Genomic DNA, 17794 nt, shown 5'->3' on the forward strand with positions numbered 1-17794 from the left:
GAAATCTTTCATTTCAAGTATATATTTTCTAGTTTCCTACCAATGGTAGTTTTTCCTCTATAGGTGATGCTGCCTGTACCAAGCCAGTTTGTCTACTATTAGCATCCTAGTGTGTTAAAAGGAGCATTTCTCGTCTTTCAAGTTCACCGACTTTTCTTTAGTGTATCATTTTATTGATGGAGGGGTGTTTTCAAATTATGTTATTGTTTTCTTTGATTCTTTCTTTTTACTCTGATGCTGTGTTGCTGGTTTGAGAAATGTAGAGTGGGTGGGGTCGATGGGGCAAGGGGTCTTGTGTCCAGCCTTTGGAGAACACAGTAAAGGATGTTTGTGAACTCCTCTTCTAGAGCAGGGCTTCTTAAACTCTATCATGCTTATGAAGCATCTCTGGATCCAATTAAAATACAAATTTTGCTTCAGGAGGTCTTGAGGGGTGGGGGGCTGAGATTCTCTGTTTTGAGGAAGCTCCCAGATGATGTTGCTGATCTTGGCTGACATTTTGAGGAGAGGGCCCTCTCTATGCAGGTTGTTGGAATATGGGCAACATATAAGTAGTGCTTATGCAAGGCTGTATAGTGAGTGTGGACCCTTGATCTCTGTGTTATATGCTACATGCTTTTATTTACTTCTCTGTACCTTTTTTACCCTCACTTTTAAAATTAGAATAATGATATTTCCTTTGTTAGTATTATTATTTTTAACCACCTTGTTTCAAGTTCCTCTGGAATTCTGTTGTCTTTGACAAGAAATACAGTTGCAAAAAAAAAAAAAAAAAAGAGTGCAAGAGTGATTTGGTTGAATTTAGGTTCTGGTTTTTCTAAGATTCTTCCATTTTAAGCACTGAAAGGCTCAAGTCCCACGAGGCCATCAGTCCCTGGCATTCCCTAGCTGAATTCCCAGTTGGTCTTGAAAAATGATTCTTAGAGCTGACTTGATTACCATGGAAATGATTGGGGGGAAGTTTGCTTATTTAGGTAGAACTTCTTTGGTGGTGGCTTTATTTTTAACCCTTATCCTGTGCTTGTTTGCCTTTTGCAGTGTTCAAAAGCTGAATGAATTTCTCCTGAGTGATGAGATTGGTGAGGACAGCTGGCGAACTGGCGAAAGTTCTCTTCCATTTGAATCCTGTAAGAAGCACACTGGAGTCGTAAGTGTTTCGCTTGTTACGGGAGCTGTGAAGAAGGGGCCATCCTGAGGATGGATAATTTAAAATGGGTGCAATTAGAAGAAATTGTCAGCTTTACTTGTAACCTATGTGAAGAAAAGAGGCTTTCCAGGTGGCGCTGTGGTAAAGAACACACGTGTCAGTACAGGAGACTTGAGACGTGGGTGCAATCCCAGGACTGGGAAGATTCCCTGGAGGAGGGCATGGCAACCCACTCCAGTATTCTTGCCTGGGTAATCCCATGGACAGGAGAGCCTGGTGGGCTACAGTCCAGGGGGTCGCAAAGGGTCAGACATGACTGAGTGAGCACACACGTGAAGAAAAATTACTACCTGCTTCTATAACAAACCTTATAAGCTTAGAATCAATAAAGAAATGTATAAGGCTTATCTTTATAAATCATCAAAAGATTATCCCAAGAAGGACAGCTCATGTTCAATTCAAAAGGAAACAGAGAGGTTGTCTACCCCAAGCTTTATATAAAAATAATATAAAATAAAACTCATGTATCATATTCTTATAAGACCTTTAACTGTATTATACGTTTTAGTTTAAAACTTGCTTTTTGATGCATTATGTCTTTTGATTTATTTAATATATTACATTACATTACCTGCATTATTTTCTGGATGAATAGTTTTATTTGCATGTTGTTTTAGAGTCATAAGATTGGTGAGTGACAGGGCCAGAATTGGGTCTTCCCTGGTGCCTCAGTGGTAAAGGATCCGCCTGCAATGCAGGAGATGTGGGTTCGATCCCTGGGTCCGACTGATCCCCTGGAAAAGGAAATAGCAACCCACTCATATTCTTGCCTAGGAAATTCCATGGACAGAGGAGCCTGGTGTGCTCCAGTCCATGGGGTTGCAAAAGAGGTGGACACAACTTAGTGGCTAAACAACAATAGTCAGAATTAAAACCTGAGTCTGTGACTCCTGAACCAGTTTGTTCATCCATTACACAAATATTTACTCATATCTCTGTAAAGCCTGGAAACACTGTTGATATTATTTTTCATGTTTTACATGGAATGTTACAAGTATTATATATTAGCTTGTGTTTCCAGACTTAGAAACTGCCCTATGCACTTTGTCAAGACCTGTTGATGCAGCTCTGAGCAAGGCAGGCAGGGTCTTTCTTGTCACAGAGTTTGCTTTTTTGAGGCAGGAGTCAGAAGATAAAAAGTAAAAAGGTGAGATCATTTTCCTGTGGGAAGAAAATTAAAGAAGGTGTTAGAGAGTGACTGGTGTCCTCAGAGCAGGATAGTCATTCTCCAGAAGGTCCCTCTGAAGAGCTGGCATTGGAGCTGAGACCTAATTGAAGAGTCAGTGCCTCTTCTGTAGAGGCCTAGGAAAGGGACCAGATCATTTCTGGGGGAGAACTAGCAGATTGTGTGACACTGACGTGGGAATTAATTTGGTATGTTCAAAGAACAGAAGGGCACTATGGCTGATGCCTGGTAAGGAAGAGAGAGATAAAATGAACTAGGAGCAAGGATTAAGTGCTAAAAGTTGCTTTGGTTGTGTCTGACTCCCTGCAACCGTATGGATTGTAACCTGCCAGTCTCCTCTATCCATCGGATTCTCCAGGCAAGAATACCGGAGGGGGTTGCCATTTCCTCCTCCAGGGAATCTTCCCAATCCAAGGACCGAACCTGCATCTCTTACAACTCCTGCATTGGCAGATGGGTAAAGAACAAGGATTGCAGGCCCTTGAAACCAGGGAGAGAGTTTGGTTTCTATTGGCAAGCAATAGGAAACCTTTGGAGCGTTTAAAGTAGGGACACATATTATTTTGTTTATATGTTTAAAGGCTCACTCTAACTGCTGAGTGGAGAGTTGTCACTGGGGACAAGAGTAGAACAGATGGGTCAGTAAAGAGGCATTATAATGGCACAGCAAGAAATGGGCATGGTTAGAATGTGTTCTGGTTGCGGTGGACCTTTTGAGAAGTTATCAAATTCAGCGTACAGTTTTTTTGGGTGGAGCTGATGGAGGCTTGCTGATGGATTGAATGGAGATGAGGAGGGAGAAAGAAGACTCAAGGATGAATCCTAGGTTATTGGCTTGACTACTGAGTAGATGGCAGAGTCAATAACTGAAACAGGGAAGCTGAGAAACAAGTAGGTTGCTGCTAAGGTGGAATCAAGAGGTATATTTTGCACATGATAATTTTGAGATATTTATTGATATCCAAGAGGAGAAGTCACCCTTGGAGATGTAAATTTAAGAGCCATTGGTCATTAAATAATACTTAAAATAATGGGACTAGATTATACCACTTTCTTGAAATCTGTGTCTGAAAAATTCTGAAGAAAGTCTTTAAAATTAATATGCCTATTTCATAAGAGTAATGTAGAAAGAAGTTTGTCTAAAATTAGTTACAAGTTAATAATTATTCATTTACTATTAGAGAATATATGAATATATCTACCATTTGTGTAACCAAACAAAAATGGACATGCAGTCTCCTGACAGGAAGGAGTTGAGGCTTGGAAAGCCTTCACAGGAAGTCATTCTGCATTAAATTTTTCTTCACAGTGTGTTTAAAACTGCTAAAAATACTTAAGACAAGCACTGGGCTGTCTTAGACTTGTCGATTTCTTCTGCTTTCCTGGAGTTATTTTTTTACTCTCTGTTGAGTTATTTTGTTAAGCAGGTGTGATTTTTTTTTTTTTTGTCTGAGAAGGAACTACCACTTGTGCTTGTAGATACTGGAGTGACAAAGTCTGAGATGCTTGTGTGCTCTTGTGTGGACATGGACACCAAGATGGGAACACGTCATAGAGCGTCTACACTTTGAGGCAATAGGAAACTCAGGCAGTTGATAAGAACCAACCTTGTCACCTTTTGGGTGATAGGTTCCCAAAGAAATTATTAGATCATCTTTCAGAGACATGGGGATGAGTGCAGGGAGATGACCTCAGGAGAAGGGACAGAGGAGGTCAAGTGTGTACAGTGAGGGCATTCTAAAGAATCTTTTGCATGAGAGGAACGATGCATGAAAAGTTGAACTGAGTGAAGGTTGGATGGAAAAAAGGATCCCCGTTAGATGCCTCCAATATCTTTGGGGTTATTGAAACCAGACCGGACTTCTGATGTCTTTTGGGGCCATTCATCAACTGCCGATGCGCCAAACCACAAATGACAAACTTTTAGAAATGGAGAGAAAAAAAACTATGTGTTTGAAAAGAACACGAATGGAAACTCCTTCTTGAGAGTGCTTAAGAAGCTATGTATTCTGTAAAAGCTTAGAGCTAAGTGGTTTTGGCTGCTGAATCTCCATGGAGAATTAGTGACTTTCTAGTGCCAGAGCCTCTTCAAATTACATCTGTGAGATTCTGACTCAAATCTCTGTCAACACGTCTCTTCCTCCCACCCCTCTCCCTAGGTTTGTGAAGAACATGAAGTCATCCCTTTGGACCTCTGGGGGTGATACTACTATAGAAGTTAAGACTCTAGAAGACAGTGAATTTATGTACAGATGTAGACAGGTCTAGTGTGGGGAAAATACTCAGCTGAAAGGACAGTTAGTGACTCTCTACCCCATCCCCTGTGAGGTTATCTGCGAGGACTCTGAGAAGAAAAACAAAACTAAAAATGTCGTGAACATTCTCTTTTTTTCTCTCTTTCTTTTTTAAGTTTAAAATGCATTCAACAGTTTCTGTGTGACAGAACCGTTGCTAGTTCTTCTCAGTGGCTTTTTAATCTGTATATTGATTGGCAGGTAGCCTAACATGTGCTATTTAATTAGTTTGATTATGGTCTGAGCCACCAGTGACACCCTAAAGTGAAACTGTTAACCACTCAGTCATGTCCAACTCTTTGCAACCCTGTGGACTGTAGCCCTCCAGGCTCCTCTGTCCATAGGATTCTCCAGGCAAAAATACTGGAGTGAGTAGCCATCCCCTTCTCCAGGGGATCTTCCTGACCCAGAGACTGAACCCAGGCCTCCTGCATTTCAGTCAGATTCTTTACCATCTGAGCTACCAGGGTAATGCAGTTGATACATTAATGGATGTAAACTGGACAGCATTATCTTGTTGGGATTAAACTGCTGATTATTTGAGGTCATGCATGATTCTCATAATAGAACTTGAAAGATTTATCAAAGACGCTAAACTTAATGTTACAAAGCCAAAAAAAAAAAGTTTTTCAATTATAGAATCTTTTGTTTCATAGGTTATTTGATAGTTTTGAAGTGTGTTACTATTTAGCTTTGATAGTCTCCATAAGTACTACAGATATTTATTTATGTTAAAATAGTTGCTTACAAGATTTCTGGGACAAATTTTGAGCTTATATAATTTATGACTTAGAGGTTAACAGAGCTGAATTTCCTACCTTCTCTTCAACCATTTGCCTCTATCTGTGTGAAATTAAATTCAAAATGAGAGAATAACGAAAGCTTCTAGTCGTGACCTAATTCGAGTTTAAGTATAGGAAGGTTGTCTAGCCTTAGCTGACATCCTCCGTATTATGGGTGCTTTAGTACTTTGGCTCAGAACAATAATGCTATAATATTTGAGAAAGACTAGATCATTCTATCGGAGAAGGCAATGGCACCCCACTCCAGTTCTCTTGCCTGGAAAATCCCATGGACGGAGGAGCCTGGCAGACTGCAGTCCATGGGGTCCGCTAAGAGTCAGACACGACTCAGCGACTTCACTTTCACTTTTCACTTTCACGCATTGGAGAAGGCAATGGCACCCCACTCCAGTGTTCTTGCCTGGAGAATCCCAGGGATGGGGGAGCCTGGCGGGCTGCCATCTATGGGGTCGCACAGAGTCGGACACGACTGAAGCGACTTAGCAGCAGCAGCAGCAGATCATTCTATAGTGCTTATAGATCTCCTTATGAAATAATATGGGCTTCCCAGGTGGTGCAGTGGTAAAGAATCTGCCTGCCAGTGCAAGGGGGTGTAGCTCAGAGGTAGAGCTCATACTTCACATGTACAAGGCCCTGGGTTCATCCCCAGCTCCTCCATCTGTGTCTTTCAGGCTTCCCTGGTGGCTCATATGGGAAATAACCTGGAATGTGGGAGACCTGGGTTCAATCCCTGGGTTGGAAAGATACCCTGGAGGAGGGCATGGCAACCCACTCCAGTATTCTTTCCTGGAGAATCCCCATGGACAGAGGAGCCTGGTGGACTACAGTCCATGAGGTCCCAAAGAGTCAGTCATGACTGAGCAACTAAGCATAGCACAACCAGTGCAAGAGATGAAAGTGATGTGGGTGCAGTCCCTGGATTGGGGAGGTCCCCTGAAGGAGGAAATGGCACCCCACTCCGGTATTCTTGCCTGGAAAACCCCATGGACAGAGGAGTCTGGTGGGTAACAGCCCATGGGGTCGCAAAGAGTTGGACATGACTGAGTGGCTGAGCACACATGAAATAATATACATGTCTGAGCAAAAAAAATCCCAGATCTTTATGCTGCTTCTCATTCCACCAAGGATCTTCGGGTGACATGTAGACTTATCTGATTTATGTGAGTGTATCAGACTCAAAATCCTCGTAATTCAGAGGGTGACCAAAAATGTACTATTGGAACATTTACAAGCCTGATGGCCTAACAAGTAGACTCTAGTTTAACCTAAATTAGCCTCGTCTTTTGCCATGACACACACTTTTTTTAATCGCCTGGGTCTATTCATCCAGAAAAGTAGAGAATGACTAGCCAGAGCTTAGTTTGGTGCTCAGCACTTTAACTTCCATCATTTACAAATATCATATCTTCATTTTTCATTTTTCTTAAAAAAGTTTGTGAATTAGGTTTAAAATGAATGCATAACACTTTTTGATTATTGTTTGCTTTGGGGGGAAGTGGGGGGATGCCATAGAAATAATTAAAATATGACATTTACTTTACTTCTTTTTCTTAGACTCTAAATGCTGCAGCAACCTTGTGAGTTAATGTTCAGTAAAACCTCAGTTTTTTTTCGTAGTGCTTCAACTTGTGTTCTTTTCCATTTGGAATGCAGCAGCCAAAAACTATAAACAGGAAGCAGCCTGGAAGATATCACCTGGACAACTACGAGCAATCAACACGACGTCTGCGTCCCATGGAGACGGAAGATGTTGCAATAAAGGTTATTTTATTTCCTGAATTTTTGTATGAATAGAAACGTTGGGGTTACCATTTTATGGTGAAGTTCTGCCAAGTGTCCCACGTTGTGTCTTTAAAGTCTCTCTAGAGTGGTCACTCATCCTCATAACATTTTCAGAAAATATTCTGCTGAGTTTATGATTCCCAATGCTGCCTAGCCTCCCAACCACAGCTTTGCTCCAGGAGTATGTTTAAATAACTAGAAGATGAATCTTTCTTCTGAATCTGTGGAACACAGGATACACCTAGTATCCAGTGTATTTCCTCTCATACTCTTACTTCATCTACTCTACATTCATCTTCATAAATTAATTTATAAAGAATGCTGATATTATAGGTCCAGTTTTTAAGGAAGTAGATCACATACCAATTATCTTCAACCAGGAAAGCCTTAGACCAGGGCTGTGTGTGTCCACCCAGCTTCCCAATAGGGCCTTTGACTCATCTCAAACTTTTAAAAAAATTTTATTTTATCGAGATATAGTTAATTTAGGCTTCCCAGGTGGATCTGGTGGTAAAGAATTCACCTGCCAATGCAGGATGTGGGTTCGATCCCTGGGTTGGGAAGATCCCCTGGAGGAGGGCTTGGCAACCCACTCCAGTATTCTTGCCTGGAGAATTCCATGGACAGAGAAACCTGGTAGGCTACTGTCCATAGGGTCACAGAGTTGGACATGACTGAAGCCATTTAGCATGCACACACACCCATGGTAGATTTATAAAGTTGTATTGATTTTTGCTGTGCAGCAAAATGATTCAGTTTTATACAAACACACACATATATTCACATTCTTTTTCACATTCTTTTCCATTATAGTTTGTTACAGAATATTGAATTCAGGTCCCTGTGCTATATAGCTCTATATTGCCCAGCGCAGGTAGAGTGAGAGATACTCAGGGAGGTGTACAGTTAAGCCAAGAGCCATATAGAATTCTTCTCTCTCTCCTCATTGCCTGATGCCATACCTGTCCCACAATAGGCACTTAACAAGGAGTAAATGTGTTATTGGATGGAATAAGCTAATGCTGGCTTCCACTTTGTCATTAATTTGATGTGACTTTTGGGCAAAGTGCTTGTCTAAGCCATGGTGTGCCCCATTGAGGTGGGGATGCCATACCTACCTCAAGTATGATTACTTTGAGGACAAAATATATCACCTGTGAATTTCAAAGAGCTGTAGTGATTCTTAACCTTGGCTGTATGTTAGAATCACCTAGAAGTCTTTATATATGTAAAACCTGGGCATCATTTTTGAAAACAGCTCTAGTCGTTCCCTAGACAATTATAATTTACCAATAGGATTTGAACTAAACTATGAAAAAGTAAGTAATGAGAGACTAGAAAGGATCCTCTATGCTGCCAATTCACAAATATGCCCAGAAAACAACTTATATTAGTGACTAAAAAATCATTTTTTAATTGACATTTTCTATGCAACATTGTGGGAACCTAAAATATACATATTTTTCCATGTGCCTTATTTGGTTTATTTTTGTTTTGAATGGGAAAAAAGGAGGCTATCATGATTTTTTTCCTGCAAAATTAACCCTCAGTGCACCAACTCCCCCCCTCCAAAAAAACAAACAAACACACACAAAAAAAACCCTGCATATCAATGGCCTAGAGTCCCTTGAATGGGCATGATAATTTCAACCTTGAATTCATTGTTTATTCATGGTAGAAATAGCTAAATGCTAATTAACTCATTTGTCTTTTTGAATCTTTTTTGTTGCAAAATAAAAAAGTAAATATAACATATATGTACTGTTAAATGAAAAAGTAAACATTTGTGCAACCATAACCAAGTAAAGAACATCACCAACTTCCTCCAAAGACCCTCCAACACAACTTGAACTTCACTCTCTTTATTCCTCAAAATATAATTAGCACTTTGACTTTTATGGTCATCATTTCCTTGAACATTTTTGCTATGTATGCCTCCAGTATTCTTGGGCTTCCCTGGTGGCTCTGACAGTAAAGAATCCGCCTGCAATGCTGGAGACCTGGGTTCCATCCCTGGATTGGGAAGATCCCCTGGAGGAAGGCATGGCAACCCACTCAAGTATTGTGCCTCGAGAATCCCCATGGACAAAGGAGCCTGGAGGGCTACAGTCCATGTGGTCAAAAAGAGCCAGACAAGACTGAGCGACTAATCACAGCACAAGCATAGTGCATACCTCCCTAAAGACGTACTTCAGCTTTTTGCAAGTTTGAATATGTGCATGTATATGTGTGTGTGTTTCTTCTGCTGCTCAGCATTATGTGGATATAATTCATCCATTTTACTGTGTGAAGCTGTAATTTATTTATTCTCATCATTGTGTAGTGTTTCATTGTATGAATATCCCAGAATTTATTGATCCATTCTACTTTTGATGGGCTTTTGGTTAATTTTTATTTTGAAGCCATTGTGAAGAATTGCCGAGTTGTAGGATCTGTACATCCTCAACTTTCCTTCATAATGGCCAACTTGTCTCCAAAGTGATTGTGCCAGTTTACACTTCCATTAACAGTGACTGAGAATTCCAGCTGGTCTCCATCTTCCCCAGTGCTTCCAATATTTTGCAAAAGTGCATGTTTTGTATTGGGAGATAGTGCTGTTGTATCTTGCTGTGGTTTTTATATGCATTTTTCTGATTTCTAATGAGGTTGAGCACCTTTTCCAATGTATATATTGGCCATTTGTGTTTGGAGCTCCTTTTGTGAATTGCCAGGTTATTTGTTCCTCTTTTTTAAAAAATTTCTGAGTACTATTAAAACTTCTTTGGCAGTTGTATACATTGCAAAATTCTTTTCCCACTTTGCAATTTGGCTTTCCACTCTATGGTATTAGAAATTCTTGATTTTAATGTAGACTAGTTTATAGAGCTTTTCCTTTATGGCTAATGCTTTGCTTTTTGCCTCTTTTAAGAAAACGTTCTCTACCAAAAGTTATAAAGATGTTCTATATTGGTTCTTAAAAAATCTTTGAAGCTCTACCTTTTGCTTGTGTTACTTTAACTGATTTAGAATTGAGTTTTGTGTTGGTAAGAAGTCAGGTTGAGATTTAGCATGGAAATCAGTGATAAATAATTTTAGCCATAAGTTTAGCAGTAGTAAACTTCCTGGTAGTAATTTTACTATACTCAGTAGTAAGTCAGTAAGGTCAGACTTCATTTTTTATGTGATGTTGGGTTGTCCTGTATCAAGGTATCATATATCAATGATACCATGTATCAATCACTGTCCCCACTGACTTTTAGTACCTTCTTGTCACATGCATTTCCTTGTTTATTTTTCTCTGATTTATTTGTCTGTTCAATATTCCACTGCTGTGATTATTACAGCTTTCTAATAAATATTGACTTTTTTTAGGGCAAGTTCTTACACCTTTTTTCTTCTAAAATGTCTTAGCTATTCTTGGCGCTTTTGAGGGGAAAGAAACTTAGATCCTCCAGAGCTTACATTTCTTTTTGTACTTCTCTTAATACTTTTCCTAGACATTTCCTTACTCCTTGATTTAATGAGATTTTTTTACAAACCATTTTATTCAGCAGTTTTGCTTCTTTTCAGTGGGAGGAAATGGAAATGGTGTATGTAAGGTCCCACCTTTAAATTTTTAAACAATTATTTCATATTCAATATCCTGTAAATAAAACCATAAGAATATTGAAAGGAATATCAGAAAGAATATGCATATGAATATATATAACTGAATGATTTTGCTAATACACCAGAAACTAGCACAACATTGTAAATCAATTATACTTCAAAAAGAAAACAATTATTTCAACTGAGGTGAAATTCACACAGCATTAAATTAACCATTTTCAAGTTAACAATTCAGTTGCATTTAGATTTACAGTGCTGTGCAACCATCCCCTCTATCTGGTTACAAAATATTTTATCACCTCAAGAGGAAACCTCATACCTATTAATCAGTCATTCCCGACATCCCCCTCTCTTGTGCCCCTACCAGCCTCCAACCTGCTTTCTGTCTCTGCAGAGTTACCCATTCTTGATATTTCATATAAATGGAATCAAAAAGTAGGTGACTTGGTGACTTTTTGTGTCGTGTTTGTTTCTGTCTTTACATTTTTTTCTTTTTTTTAAATTTTGGCTGTATGTGAGCTCTTTGTTGTGGTGCCTGGACTGTCTCTAGTTATGATGAGCGGGCTTCTCTTGCAGCACACAGGCTTAGTTGCCCTGGGGCATGTGGGATCTTACTTCCCCTACTTGGGATCAAACCCATGTCCCCTGCCTTGGAAGGGGGATTCTTAACACTGGACCACCGGGGGGTTCCTGCCTTTACATTTTAATTCATTCTTTCCCTTTATCCTGTTCCTCATGCCTGTATCCCTTCATCCCTCCTAACACTATGGTGCCAGCATAATGTGCTCCATATATGCACTTAACTATACTTAGATCTTTATAAAATATGTAGTATTGTCATGAGCATTTATACTTTCAATTTCCTGAAATTGTTTGCTCCTTCTAGCTCCACCACTGCATTCTGCCGTACACATTTCTGCCATTCATTTGTTTCCTAATGATGGCTGCTGGGTTGGCCTCCATCCCCCCTCCATCACAGACCATGCTGTGATGACCATCTTTGCACCTATCCTTTTAGGAAACTTTGTGGTCATTTATATATTAGCTGATTTTCCAAGGTCAAACAGCTACCTGGGGAAACCAGAATTTTAACCCTGCTGGTAGAGAAGTGAGAATGATTTTGTAAAAGGCAAGAGAGGATGGAACAGCCAGTCACAGCCAGACAAATTCCCTTTGACCCTCCTCCTTCTTCTTGAGTGAATGCTGTTCTACCTTATACTTCTGCTGGGGACCAAAGCAGGAGATGACACTGTATTCTTCTGATTCTTTCCTGCTGTTTTCCAACCACGTCTTTCCTCTTTCACACTCCTGTGAAGGTATAGTGTGTTCTGCCTTTCTCATGTCTATGAGTAGAGGACTTAATCACTCCCCCACCTTCACTGAAGATTTGGGTGCTTGTTTCTGAGTCCACCTTTCTGCCCTAATAAATGCCACAGCTGGATGTGATTTAAACATCCAGATTCACAACCCATCTATTAATAGTATGTGTGTGTGTGCTCAGTCATGTCCAACTGTTTGCCACCCTGTGGGCTGTAGCCTGCCAGGCTTCCCTGCCCCTCACCATCTCCCAGAGTTTGCTCAAATTGCTGTTGTTGTAGTCGCTCAGTGGTGTCTGATTCTGCGCTGGCGTGGACAGTAGCCCATCAGACTCCTCTGTCCATGGAATTTTCCACGCAAGAATACTAGAGTGGGTTGCCGTTTCCTTCTCCAGAAGATCTTCCTGACCCAGGGGTCAAACCTACGTCTCCTGCGCTGGCAGGCAGGAGCTTTACCCCCGAGCCACCTGGGAAGCTCCCTGCATTTAGTATCCCAGCCCCCAAATCCCTTAATCAACCATCACTCCTTTTCCACAACCTCACCTGTGTTCACACTTGGCCACCACTTGGACGTGCAGCCCCTGTGGGATCTTTTAACCGTTGTTATACCAGCAGTCACTGGCAGCACAATCCTATCCTCCAGCTCTCCCAGACCTTCCCCTTCACTGGCGTTGGCTTTTTTTTTTTTTTAATTTTAAAATCTTTAATTCTTACATGTGTTCCCAAATATGAACCCCCCTCCCACTTCCCTACCCATAACATCTCAGTGGGTCGTCCCCATGCACCAACCCCAAGCATGCTGTATCCTGCGTCAGACATAGACTGGCGATTCAATTCTTACATGATAGTATACATGATAGAATGCCATTCTCCAAAATCATCCCACCCTCTCCCTCTCCAAGAAAGATGGCAATGACGACCCTGTATGCAAGACAGGAAAAAAGACACAGCTGTGTATAACGGACTTTTGGCATTGGCTTTTAAGCTCTTTGAAACCTACAGTAATTTGAGCCCCGCCTTTTCTCCCAGCACTTTCACATCCTCCTGGAACTATCCGACTTTGGGTCTTCTGTGCTCCTATACTCAGGCTGCTGTGCTCTGTGGAGGAAATGACTCAGTGGTACACACAGCCTCGTTACCCCCACCCTCGGCTGACCCTCTGTGGTCCTTGGCAATCCTTTCCCATGCCTTCCCTCAGTGATTCTTCATCCGCTACTATAGCTCTTCGTCTGTCACCAGTCTCCTCTCATCTCCTTCTCTCTCCTTCCACCTCCTCTTTCTGAAGATAACTTCCCTCCCAATCCACTGAAGACATAAAAGCTGTCATGGAGGGTCTCTCAGTCCCATGCTGGCCCTCTCACCAGCTAGTCTGTATTTGCACCATGTTTAGGCCACTTTTGACTCTCCCCGAGAAAGAGGGATTCTCAGCTTTGGAGACCAGATTTTCTTTAAGCATCCTTTGTCACTTAGTCACTCACACCTGATGGGCTACAGTCCCTAGGTTTGCAAAGAGTCAGACATGACTGAAGCAACGTAGTATACGTGCACGCTGTATCTTAAACCTCTGCCCCAGCCAGATCTATTCATTATTTCCCACAACATATTTTATGGTTTTCTGATCATGGGCCTGTTCTCATTGAGCTCTTCACCTGTGTTGAATTTCAGCATGTTTTCTAAAACTAGCTAAGTGATCTTCTTTTCCAAAATGTTTCCTTTTTTTTTTTTTAATCTCTGATATCAGTGATTTTCCTTATGAACTGCTATTACACTTTTGTCTGTTCATTCATGTTAATTGCTCAGTCGTGTCCAACTCTTTGCAACCCCATGGACTGTAGCCTGCCAGATTCATTTGTCCGTGGATGTCTTCCAGGCAAAAATGCTGGAGTGGGTAACCATTCCTTTCTCCAGGGGATCTAAAGACCCAGAGATCAAACCTGTTTCTCCTGTATTGCAGGCAGATTCTTTACTCTCTGAGCCATGAAAGAATCCCCAAGGAACCTGTTCTTAGAGAGGATGATTATGATCCACTGACCCCTGAGTTATGGCCCCAGCGTGCTCCCACGGCATGCCTCTCTATTCGTTACTTAGTGCATATTCTCATGTCTTGGTTTAACTACACAATTGACTATAAGCTCCAGGAAAGCAGGGAAAATACATTATACCTTCTTTGTAGCCCGCATCAGTCCTAATGCAGAGCTTCACATAGACTGAGTGCTCAGCAGATATTTATAAAGTGATCACTAATTCAGTCCTTCCAGGCTATGCTCCTTCCAGAACTAATTTCATGTGTATTTATGTAGGTATTAATTAATTTAATATTACTAACATTATTATTAAGATATAGATTATATATTATTAAATGCCATACATTTTCCAAGCTAAAGAAAACAATCATGGAAAAACATGGCCTAATCTTTTCAGGTAACTTTTGCATTCTTAGGTTATTCACTTTAAGAGCTTTTAAAGGATTTTTTAGTTATAATTTAGACATTACCAATTTATTCTGCAAAATTCCTAAACAAAAATGTGCTTAGAAATTTCATTCCTTGGGGCTTGGAGACAAAATATTAATTTATGAGCAAAGTGTAGCCTTACTGTAGTTTCCTCTAATCTTTCAGGCACTCTCTCTCATCTGTCACTATTAACCTTTCCAGTTCTTGGGTTCTGTTATACTTCTTTTGTTTCCCATTTTTGTAACTAATAAAACTGTCAAGTTTCTTGATGCTTATTAAAACAATTGACTGCTTCAGTTCAGTTCAGTAACTCAGTCGTGTCCGACTCTTTGCAACCCCATAAATCGCAGCACACCAGGCCTCCCTGTCCATCACCAACTCCCGGAGTTCACTCAAACTCATGTCCATCAAGTCGGTGATGCCATCCAACCATCTCATCCTCTGTTGTCCTCTTTTCCTCCTGCCTCTAATCCCTCCCAGCATCAGAAACTTTTCCAATGAGTCAACTCTTCACATGAGGTGGCCAAAGTACTGGAGTTTCAGCTTTAGTATCAGTCCTTCCAAAGAACACCCAGGACTGATCTCTTTTAGAATAGACTGGTTGGATCTCCTTGCAGTCCAAGGGACTCTCAAGAGTCTTCTCCAACACCACAGTTCAAAAGCATCAATTCTTCGGTGCTCAGCCTTCTTCACAGTCCAACTCTCACAGCCATACATGACCACTGGAAAAACCATAGCCTTGACTAGATGGACCTTTGTTGGCAAAGTAATGTCTCTGCTTTTCAATATGCTATCTAGGTTGGTCATAACTTTCCTTCCAAGGAGTAAGCGTCTTTTAATTTCATGGCTTCAGTCACCATCTGCAGTGATTTTGGAGCCCAAAAAAATAAAGTCAGCCACTGTTTCCACTGTTTCCCCATCTCTTTCCCATGAACTGATGGGACCAGATGCCATGATCTTTGTTTTCTGAATATTGAGCTTTAAGCCAAGTTTTTCACTCTCCTCTTTCACTTTCATCAAGAGGCTCTTTAGTTCCTCTTCACTTTCTGCCATAAGGGTGGTGTCATCTGCTTATCTGAGGTTATTGATATTTCTCCCGGAAATCTTGATTCCAGCCTGTGCTTCTTTCAGCCCAGCATTTCTCATGATGTACTCTGCATATAAGTTCAACAAGCAAGGAGACAGTATACAGCCTTGACGTACTCCTTTTCCTATTTGGAACCAGTCTGTTGTTCCATGTCCAGTTCTAACGGTTGCTTCCTGGCCTGCCTATAGGTTTCTCAAGAAGCGAGTCAGGTGGTCTGGTATTCCCATCTCTTTCAGAATTTTCCACAGTTTATTGTGATCCACACAGTCAAAGGCTTTGGCATAGTCAATAAAGCAGAAATAGATGTTTTTCTGGAACTCTCTTGCTTTTTCCATGATCCAGCGGATGTTGGCAATTTGATCTCTGGTTCCTCTTCCTTTTCTAAAATCAGCTTGAACATCTGGAAGTTCACGGTTCACGTATTGCTGAAGCCTGGCTTGGAGAATTTTGACTGCTTAGGATGACTCTAAGATCTTTTTCTTTGCTGTCTTACTGATTGTTGAGGTGTACTCCTAAGTGCTAAATTCAAACTTAAATTGAAGAAAGTAGGGAAAACCACTAGACCATTCAGGTATGATCTAAATCAAATCCCTTGCAGTTATACAGTGGAAGTGACAAAAAGATTCAAGGAATTAGATCTGATAGACAGAGTGTCTGAAGAACTATGGATGGAGGTTCGTGACATTGTACAGGAGGCAATAATCAAGACCATCTTCAAGAAAATGAAATGCAAAAGGGTTGTCTGAGGAGGCCTTACAAATAGCTGAGAAAAGAAGAGAAGCTAAAGGCAAAGGAGGAAAGGAAAGATAACTCCATCTGAATGGAGAGTTCCAAAGAATAGCAAGGAGAGATAAGAAAGCCTTCTTCAGTGATCAGTGCAAAGAAATAGAGGGAAACAATAGAATGGGAAAGACTAGAGATCTCAAGAAAATAAGAGATACCAAGGGAATATTTCATGTAAAGATTGGCACAATAAAGGACAAAAATTGTATGGCCTTAACAGAAGCAGAAGATATTAAGAAGAGGCAGCAAGAATACACAGAAGAACTGTACAAAAAAGATCTTCATGACCCAGATAACCATGATGGTGTGACCACTCACCCACAGCCAGACATCCTGGAATGCAAAGTCAAGTGGGCCTTAGGAAGCGCCACTACGAACAAAGCAAGTGGAGGCGATGGAATTCCAGTTGAGCTATTTCAAATCCTGAAAGATGATGCTGTGACAGTGCTGTACTCAATATGCCAGAAAGTTTGGAAAACTCAGCAGTGGCCACGGGACTGGAAAAGGTCAGTTTTCATTCCAGTACCAAAGAAGGGCAAAGCCAAAGAATGCTCAAACTACCACACAATTGCATTCATCTCAAATACTTCCCCAGTGGCTCAGAGGGTAGAGCATCTGCCTGCAGTGTGAGAGACCTGGGTTCAATCCCTGGATTGGGAAGATCCCCCGGAGAAGGAAGTGGCAACCCTCTCCAGTACTCTTGCCTGGAAAATCCCACAGACGGAGAAGCCTGATAGGATACAGTCCACGGGATCACAAAGAGTTGGACATGACTGAATGCTTCACTTTCACGGGCTAGCAAAGTAATGCTCAAAATTCTCCAATTCAGGCTTCAAATGTACATGAACTATGAACTTCCAGATGTTCAAACTGAATTTAGAAAAGGCAGAGGAACCAAAGATCAAACTGCCAACACCTGTTGGATCATAGAAAAAACAAGAGAATTTCAGAAAAAAATATCTACTTCTGCTTTATTGATTATACCAAAGCCTTTGACTGTGTAGATCACAACAAACTGTGGAAAATTCTTCAAGAGATGGGAATACCAAACCACCCTACCTGCCTCTTAAGAAATCTGTATGCAGGTCAGGAGGCAATAGTTAGATCTGGACATGGAACAACAAACTGGTTCGAAATAGGGAAAGGATTACGTCAAGGCTGTATATTGTCATCCTGCTTATTTAACTTATATGCAGAGTATATCATGAGAAACGCTGGGCTGGATGAAGCACAAGTTGGAATCAAGATTCCCGGGAGAAATATCAATAACCTCAAATATGCAGATGACACCACCT

The 17794-nt window shown here is 40.9% G+C and overlaps 1 protein-coding gene across 1 annotated transcript in view; it reads left to right on the top strand.

The window, feature by feature from the left end:
• The window catches only part of ABCC9 (ATP binding cassette subfamily C member 9), a 159194-nt gene that overhangs the window by 47931 nt on the left and 93469 nt on the right, over positions 1-17794 (top strand). Inside the window, exons 14-15 of the mRNA XM_068970261.1 lie at positions 1039-1147; positions 7144-7251. Coding sequence (XP_068826362.1) covers positions 1039-1147; positions 7144-7251 — 217 coding nt within the window. The remainder of the gene's footprint in view (positions 1-1038; positions 1148-7143; positions 7252-17794) is intronic.

The sequence above is a fragment of the Capricornis sumatraensis genome, chromosome 4 (genome assembly GCF_032405125.1).
Source record: "Capricornis sumatraensis isolate serow.1 chromosome 4, serow.2, whole genome shotgun sequence".
NCBI lineage: Eukaryota > Metazoa > Chordata > Mammalia > Artiodactyla > Bovidae > Capricornis > Capricornis sumatraensis.